Source organism: Pecten maximus, unplaced genomic scaffold (genome assembly GCF_902652985.1).
Source record: "Pecten maximus unplaced genomic scaffold, xPecMax1.1, whole genome shotgun sequence".
Taxonomy (NCBI): Eukaryota; Metazoa; Mollusca; class Bivalvia; order Pectinida; family Pectinidae; genus Pecten; species Pecten maximus.
The window spans coordinates 15,481-25,023 of NW_022979868.1; the positions used below are offsets into that span (position 1 = coordinate 15,481).

A 9,543-nucleotide genomic window follows, 5' to 3' on the forward strand; every position below is an offset into this window, starting at 1 on the left:
TATAGCTATCACATACTGTTGTACTGTAGTAGTTTATATCTATCACATACTGCTGTAATGTAGTAGTTTATAGCTATCACATACTTCTGTACTGTAGTAGTTTATAGCTATCACATACTGCTGTACTGTAGTAGTTTATAGCTATCACATACTGCTGTACTGTAGTAGTTTTATTATAGCTATCACATACTGCTGTACTGTAGTAGTTTTATTATATCTATCACATACTGCTGTACTGTAGTAGTTTATATCTATCACATACCGCTGTACTGTAGTAGTTTACAGCTATCACATACTGCTGTACTGTAGTAGTTTATAGCTATCACATACTGCTGTACTGTAGTAGTTTTATTATAACTATCACATACTGCTGTACTGTAGTAGTTTTATTATAACTATCACATACTGCTGTACTGTAGTAGTTTATAGCTATCACATACTGCTGTACTGTAGTAGTTTTATTATAACTATCACATACTGCTGTACTGTAGTACTTTATAGCTATCACATACTGCTGTACTGTAGTAGTTTTATTATAACTATCACATACTGCTGTACTGTAGTAGTTTATAGCTATCACATACTGCTGTACTGTAGTAGTTTATAACTATCACATACTGCTGTACTGTAGTAGTTTTATTATAACTATCACATACTGCTGTACTGTAGTATTTTTACTTTGTTATCCATGAAGGTCCCAAACACTACCCACAGGACATCCTCCCTGTCTACACCTACAGTCCATGTCCGGTCTGTGTCTGTGTGTATGATCCTGAGGAACTCACCACCTCCACTGAGGAGTAGGACCTCTGTAGTTGTTAAAGTCCCCTATGATGAGGTTCCCCACACTATCATACACCACACTCCAGGGGGAAAATGGTTCACCTCCTGTTAGTTGTGTTTTATATGTACTGGGGATGTCACCTCTGTATACAAACAGTTCCTGGAAGTTAGTATCCATGACAACAACATGTTTGTTTCCATCACCACCATCATCTTTATCACTGAAATCAATCACTGCGACATTGTGAGTGACAGGACACTCTGTGATCCTCCATGGTGTACACACTAATGGTTTCCCAGTCCCTACAGCCATTGTAGTGAGCACCATCTGACCTTGTGTTGTAAATTTAGAGATGCGTTTGGGCATGCCTACAATGACATGGTTACTGGCTGTAACACATAAACACCTGGGTTCCTCCTTGGTTCTGAATCTGTGTGTTAGTTGTCCTGATACCAGCTCCAGGATGTTGTTTTCTCTGTCACAGACCCACAGTCTGTGTGTTGTTGGTGACACACTAATGTCATTGATCACAGCCTTGTGTGTGACCTCCTGTATTACTGTACCCTTCCTGTCCAGGAGAGTTAATGTTTTACTGTAGTCACTGGTCCAGGCCTGATCATCAGTGGTGGGACATATAGAATCTAATGTAACATGGAGACTCCCACTCCTCCACCACCTTGGTCTCTGACAGTAGTTTATACCTTGTCACTGCTTTCTTCCCTTTATCTCCTGATTGTTGTTGTGTAGAGGACTGTCCCTGACCATCTGATGTTGAGACTGACCGATCCTGGTCAGTTGATGTTTGACCTTGACCTGAGATGATAACTTTCCCTAAAGCAAGCTTTAGGTGACCTTGAGGATTTTTGTTTGGAGTGAAGCTGACATTACCCAGGACAGGTTTAACAGGGAAATGTATTTGGGAATCTATTTCACATCTTGTATCGTAAATGTTTAAGTCAGAACCCTGCTGAAGTGCTGTCTTACATTCCTGTATTTGTTGTTTGAGTTGTTTGTCGTACATCTCCAGGTCCTGTTTGTATTTCTGTATCAGCTTTGAATTGTCCTCTTTCATTTTCTGATAAAGAGATAGTGTTCTCAGCTGTGAGCATGTCAAGATCTTGTTTTAGTTTGTCTGTTTGCATCCTCAACTGATGTGACAGTTTCTCAAATGTACTGTCATTGTCTCTGAGGAGTGTATCAGTAGAGGTGATGTATTTACCAATTTGTACCTGGTCATTTTGTTCTGTTCTGTCAATAAAGTTTTTAATGTCTTGTTTCTTCTGAGGAGTGATTTCACTGAGCTCACAAACTGGATGGCTTTTGTGAATAGAGGAAAGGCATTTTGGACAAACCAATTCTTGACATTTTTCACAACAGAATTCCAGTTGTCTCCCCTTGTGATGAACACAGGTTGTCTGACCTTTTGTACGGATAGGTATTTTAGCTGTTGCCATTTTGATGAAAATTATAATTTCAGTTGTTATAGCACTATTGTATTATTATCAAATAAATTGGAGTTTTGTTTGATGCTTTTGAAGAATGAAATCCTGGTTATACTGTCCGTCCAGTATATGTTTATGTTAAACAATCAGTAATGTAAAAACACAAGAGAATAACTACCTCATGATGTCACAGGGTTACTGTGATGATCCAAGTTGTCCATCCACAGCACCAGAATGTTAATTTACACTGTCCATATTTCTCTACCTTCAGAATTCACAGCCACACTAATTTACACTGTCCATATTTCTCTACCTTCAGAATTCACAGCCGCACTAATTTACACTGTCCATATTTCTCTACCTTCAGAATTTACAGCCACACTGATTTACACTGTCCATATTTCTCTCCCTTCAGAATTCACAGCCACACTAATTTACACTGTCCATATTTCTCTACCTTCAGAATTCACAGCCACACTAATTTACACTGTCCATATTTCTCTACCTTCAGAATTCACAGCCACACTGATTAACTTCCTTCTTGTCATATTGATCAATCTGTTACTTTCTGAATAAACATTTCCAGTTTGAACCAGAATTAAACTCCATCAATTTGTTATTTTCATCCTGACAATACCAGTTTTTATCAAAATTTAAATCAACTGAATTAAACAATCCTTCTGATTGGTAAATAATGTTGCCAAACGTGGGTTCTCACGATGAACGCCCACAGGAATGTGTAGATCTAGCTGTTCTGGCGTTATCTGATATACTTCCTGGTTGTGTGAGGTTATCAACAGACAAGGCCATTGTGAGTCATGTTTACAAACTGTGACATAATTAAATGCTGTAGTTACCCAGGGATGTATCATCTGTTAGGTTGTGTATTGGGTAATAATATGTACATATGTCTGTTAGGTTGTGTATTGGGTAATAATATGTACATATGTCTGTTACGTATGTGTATTGGGTAATAATATGTACATATGTCTGTTAGGTTGTGTATTGAGTAATAATATGTACATATGTCTGTTAGGTTGTGTATTGGGTAATAATATGTACACATGTCTGTTAGGTTGTGTATTGGGTAATAATATGTACACATGTCTGTTAGGTATGTGTATTGGGTAATAATATGTACATATGTCTGTTTGATTCCTAAATTTTGTAAATTGGGTGTTAGATTCATCTGTGTGTCGAGTCATAAGATATACCTGTAGTGTGGGTAGATACACCTTTGTATTGGGTAATAAGACATACCTGTACTGTTGGTAGATACACCTGTGTGTTGGGTAATAAGACATACCTGTACTGTGGGTAGATACACCTGTGTATTGGGTAATAAGACATACCTGTGCTGTGGGTAGATACACCTGTGTATTGGGTAATAAGACATACCTGTACTGTGGGTAGATACACCTGTGTATTGGGTATTAAGACATACCGTACTGTAGGTAGATACACCTTTGTATTGGGTAATAAGACATACCTGTGCTGTGGGTAGATACACCTGTGTATTGGGTAATAAGACATACCTGTGCTGTGGGTAGATACACCTGTGTATTGGGTAATAAGACATACTTGCACTGTGGGTAGAAACACATGTGTATTGGTAATAAGACATACCTGTGCTGTGGGTCGATACACCTGTGTGTTGGGTAATAAGACATGCCTGTACTGTGGGTAGATACACCTGTGTATTGGGTAATAAGACATACCTGTACTGTAGGTAGATACACCTGTGTATTGGGTAATAAGACATACCTGTACTGTGGGTAGATACATCTGTGTATTGGGTAATAAGACATACCTGTACTGTGGGTAGATACATCTGTGTGTTGGTTAATAAGACATACCTGTACTGTAGGTTGATACATCTGTGTGTTGGGTAATAAGACATACCTGTACTGTGGGTAGATATACCTGTGTATTGGGTAAGCATGCTGGGGTGAAGGGCTACCAAGTTTTTTGAAATAAATCACATTGACCCTCATACAAGGTCACACAGGTCAAATAGGCTATAATCTTTAAACAACTTCTTCTCAATAACCAAGAGGCCCAGGGACTTGATATTGGGCCTGTAGCATGCTAGGGTGAAGGGCTACCAAGTATGTTCAAATAAATGACCTTCACCTTCATACAAGGTCACATGGGTCAAATCGGCTATATTCTTTAAACAACTTCTTCTCAATAACCAAGAGACCCAGGGACTTGATATTTGGTCTGTAGCATGCTAGGGTGAAGGGCTACCAAGTTTGTTCAAATAAATGACCTTGACCTTCATTGCATGTCACATGGGTCAAATAGGCTCTAATCTTCAAATGACTTCTTCTTAATAACCAAGAGGCCCAGGGACTTGATATTGGGCTTGTAGCATCCTGAAGTGAAGAGCTACCAAGTTTGTTCAAATAAACGACCTTGACCTTCATTCAAGATCACATGGATCAAATAGGCTAAAATCTTCAAACAATAATTTTACGATAGCTAACAGTCACCAATACCTGAATATTAGGCCAATAGTACGCTCGAATTAAGGACTGGAAATTTATTGACATGAATAAACCTAGCTTACTCTTATATTTGAATAAAATGGTAGTCAGCATAGTATCTGTAGAAATTACCTTATTCAACTTCAAATTTGCTGTAGAGCCAGGGGAGCGATACAGGCCCATTGGGCCTCTTGTATTTTTGGGTAAAAAAAAGTATCTGGACTAAGAAGAAAAAGACACAAAGACAAAGCAGGACAGGCAATATATAATTACGCGTAATTCTTATTTTCCAATAATTGGTGGACTAGTAGATTTCACATTTAGGCGAGTAGATTTTTAGCTCACCTGGTCCGAAGGACCAAGGTGAGCTTATGCCATACCGTTGCGTCCGTCGTCCGTCGTCCGTCCGTCCGTCAACAATTGACTACTTCTTCATAACCACACATCAGAATTTGACCAAATTTGGTCAGAAGCATCCCTATGGGTAGGGGACTCAGAATTGTACAAATGATGGGGCTGACCCCCCAGGGGCCTGAGGGGTGGGGCCAAATGTGGTCAGTCTGGCTATATTGATATAAACGACTTCTTCTCTGAAACCAAGCAATGGCTATTAATGCTGCCATATATTATATTGGTATACATGTATAATACAATGAGAAAAGAATATTCACATAACATTCTGGAGTATATTGAAATGTGTATGACTTCAGTGATATGTACCAACCTTGTACCTCACTAGTTCACTTCTAATTCTAGTACTACGGTATAGTATATACTGTACATACGACTAATTGAAGATTTTGTCATGGAAGTGGTTTGCAACTCAAATGACAGACTATGTAATATGTATTAATCAGAGATAGTAATAGCTATATACGGTACAATAGATCTAATGATTCAAAGATTTTGTTAACAGGGGTGATGAGTTTCGTCCAAGCTTTATATAAGAGGCTAGGGGAATTAACCTGTTTGTATGATGTTCCGGCTATGATTACAGTGGCCTTGTTGTTCCGGCTATGGTAACAGAGGCCTTGTTGTTCCGGCTATGATTACAGTGGCCTTGTTGTTCCGGCTATGATTACAGTGGCCTTGTTGTTCCGGCTATGATTACAGTGGCCTTGTTGTTCCGGCTATGATAACAGAGGCCTTGTTGTTCCGGCTATGATTACAGTGGCCTTGTTGTTCCGGCTATGATAACAGAGGCCTTGTTGTTCCGGCTATGATTACAGTGGCCTTGTTGTTCCGGCTATGATAACAGAGGCCTTGTTGTTCCGGCTATGATTACAGAGGCCTTGTTGTTCCGGCTATGATTACAGTGGCCTTGTTGTTCCGGCTATGATAACAGAGGCCTTGTTGTTCCGGCTATGATTACAGTGGCCTTGTTGTTCCGGCTATGATTACAGTGGCCTTGTTGTTACACCTATGATTACAGTGGCCTTGTTGTTCCGGCTATGATTACAGAGGCCTTGTTGTTCCGGCTATGATTACAGTGGCCTTGTTGTTCCGGCTATGATTACAGAGGCCTTGTTGTTCCGGCTATGATTACAGAGGCCTTGTTGTTCCGGCTATGATTACAGTGGCCTTGTTGTTCCGGCTATGATTACAGAGGCCTTGTTGTTCCGGCTATGATTACAGTGGCCTTGTTGTTCCGGCTATGATTACAGTGGCCTTGTTGTTCCGGCTATGATTACAGAGGCCTTGTTGTTCCGGCTATGATTACAGAGGCCTTGTTGTTCCGGCTATGATTACAGTGGCCTTGTTGTTCCGGCTATGATTACAGAGGCCTTGTTGTTCCGGCTATGATTACAGAGGCCTTGTTGTTCCGGCTATGATTACAGAGGCCTTGTTGTTCCGGCTATGATTACAGAGGCCTTGTTGTTCCGGCTGTGATTACAGAGGCCTTGTTGTTCCGGCTGTGATTACAGTGGCCTTGTTGTTCCGGCTATGATTACAGAGGCCTTGTTGTTCCGGCTATGATTACAGAGGCCTTGTTGTTCCGGCTATGATTACAGTGGCCTTGTTGTTCCGGCTATGATTACAGAGGCCTTGTTGTTCCGGCTATGATTACAGAGGCCTTGTTGTTCCGGCTATGATTACAGAGGCCTTGTTGTTCCGGCTATGATTACAGAGGCCTTGTTGTTCCGGCTATGATTACAGTGGCCTTGTTGTTCCGGCTATGATTACAGTGGCCTTGTTGTTCCGGCTATGATTACAGTGGCCTTGTTGTTGCGGCTATGATTACAGAGGCCTTGTTGTTCCGGCTATGCAGTATCATTCCATATACAGTGGCAACGCTGGCAATGAGGGTTTCTGATCCCAGGGAACATGTAGTACTGTACTCGAAAAGGAACGGCTAAGTACATGTAGTAAAAGTGGACACTTTTCCAACATTTCATGAATTGCTGCATTAAACACATGCTTCGAGGTGAGGGAGTCAACATCTTTATTTCTAATTATAAATAAAACACTGATTCCATTCACAGCTAATCCATGTAACTGCAGGTGTAATTCCTCTAACAATCCATAATAGGGAATAGATATGTCTGCACAAATGATCAGTGATGGATCTAAAGTATTCGACTCCTTTGGTTCCAGGGTAGTGGACTTTGGGTTATTATCAACAAGACATTTGACATATTCATGATCAAAAGGTATTTGTTTCCGTGTGTTTGGCCTGGTTTCATCGCTGGAAATTTTAAATCGTTTCAATTCCTCAACAGATTTTATAATATCATCTGCTATTGTATTTGACCTACACTAGTACTGTCGTCGTAGTGCTGATGGTGGAGTTTTGGTAGAACGTTTACAATTTGACTCGGTTCCATCATTAAAATTGTTCACACTGCCCAGTTTCTCAACAGATTTAAGTATAGCTTCCACTGTTGTATTATATTAACACTGTAAAGTTGGCGGTGGAGCTTTGACGATTGTTTAAAATTATTGACATAATTAATAAAGTTAACAGGGTAAGATGAGAATGTGGACAAAAACGATCCACACTTTTCACAGACAGAATCATTTACAAAACAATTACACAACATCAATGACGCAACCAAACTACAACAAGACATAGACGCAGCAGGCAAATGGGAACACGATTGGCTGATGACCTTTCACCCCGACAAATGCAATATCATATCCACATCCAACAAACACAGACAAATTAAATACCCATACAAACTCCACAACCACACATTACAACAAGTAGACTCCAGCAAGTACTTAGGCATAACATTACAGAACAACCTTAAATGGGACACGCATATAAACAATTTCACATCAAACGCAAACAAATCACTTTTTTGAAACGGAACCTAAAAATAAACTTTACAACACATCGAAGAACATGCATACAAGGCCATTGTTTGACCCAAACTGGAGTACTGCTCCTCCATATGGGACCCTCACAACACAAGTCAAATAAACCAGTTACAAAAGATACAACGCAGAGCAGCACCACGATACGTACAAAACAGATACCACAACACAAGCTCAGTACAAGACATGCTTAGTAAGACAACTTAAATTGGCCATCACTACAAACAAGATCCCCCCCCACCCCCCAACCCCCCCCACAAAAACAAAATGTTCAAACAAAAATCTCAACAACAACAAAAAAGGGAGGGGGTGGGGTGGGGGGGGGCGGGGGGGGGGGGGGGGGGGGGAGAAACTAAAAAAAAAACAAAAAAATAAGAGGGGGGGGGGCCCTACAAAAATCGGGTGGTGGGGGAGTGTGTGTGGTTGAACAAGTAAAAAACTACAAAAAAAAAATGGGGTGGGGGGTGGGGGTTTGAGTAGTGGCGTGTAGGCGGAGAAATCAAAAACCAAAATCAACATATCACCCCTCACCATAAAAAGAAAACAAAAGAAAGCCCAACCTATGATAAAAGGGTTGTTGTTCCGGCATGAACAGGGGCCCTTGTTTTTCCCGGCTAGATTACAGGGCCTTTTTGTCCGGTATGATAAAAGAGCCGTTTTTCCGGCTTGTTACAGGGCCTTGTTTTTCCGGTTTTTGATTTACAGGGGCCCCTTGTTGTTCCCTATGATTACAGGGGCCTTGTTGTTTTCCGGGCATTATGATTACAGAGAACTTGTTGTTCCGGCTTATCTATGGTTACACGTGGCCTTGTTGTTCCGGCTATGATTACAGAGGGCCTTGTTGTTCCGGGCCTATGATTACAGAGGCCTTGTTGTTCCGGCTATGATTAACAGTGGCCTTGTTGTATTCCGGCTATGATTACAGATGCCTTGTTGTTCCGGGCTATGATTTACAGTTGCCTTGTTTGCTTCCGGCTTATGATTACAGTGGCCTTGTTGTTCCAGGCTATGATTACAGAGGCCTTGTTGTTCCGGCTGCTATGATTACAGAGGCCTTGTTGTTCCGGCTATGATTACAGTGGCCTTGTCTGTTCCGGCTATGATTACAGACGGCCCTTGTTGTTCCGGCTATGATATTACAGAGGCCTTGTTGTTTCCGGCTATGATTAACAGAGGCCTTTGTTGTTCCGGCTTATTGATTACAGAGGCCTTGGTTGTTCCGGCTGTGATTACAGGAGGGCCTTGTTGTTTCCGGCTGTGATTTACAGTGGCCTTGTTGTTCGGCTATGATTACAGAGGCCTTGTTGTTCCGGCTATGATTACAGAGGCCTTGTTGTTCCGGCTATGATTACAGTGGCCTTGTTGTTCCGGCTATGATTACAGAGGCCTTGTTGTTCCGGCTATGATTACAGAGGCCTTGTTGTTCCGGCTATGATTACAGAGGCCTTGTTGTTCCGGCTATGATTACAGAGGCCTTGTTGTTCCGGCTATGATTACAGTGGCCTTGTTG

General features: G+C 41.0%; 1 protein-coding gene across 1 annotated transcript; it reads right to left on the reverse strand.

Moving 5' to 3' along the window:
• Positions 1-785: 785 nt before the first annotated feature.
• On the reverse strand, positions 786-1,856 carry LOC117319252 (the record flags this gene model as incomplete). The annotated part of the gene is made up of 2 exons (XM_033874085.1): positions 1,486-1,856; positions 786-1,352 (listed from the first exon to the last, which is right to left on the reverse strand). Coding segments are annotated over exons 1-2 (938 nt in total), but the record flags the coding sequence as incomplete, so codon positions are not given.
• Positions 1,857-9,543: the final 7,687 nt, after the last annotated feature.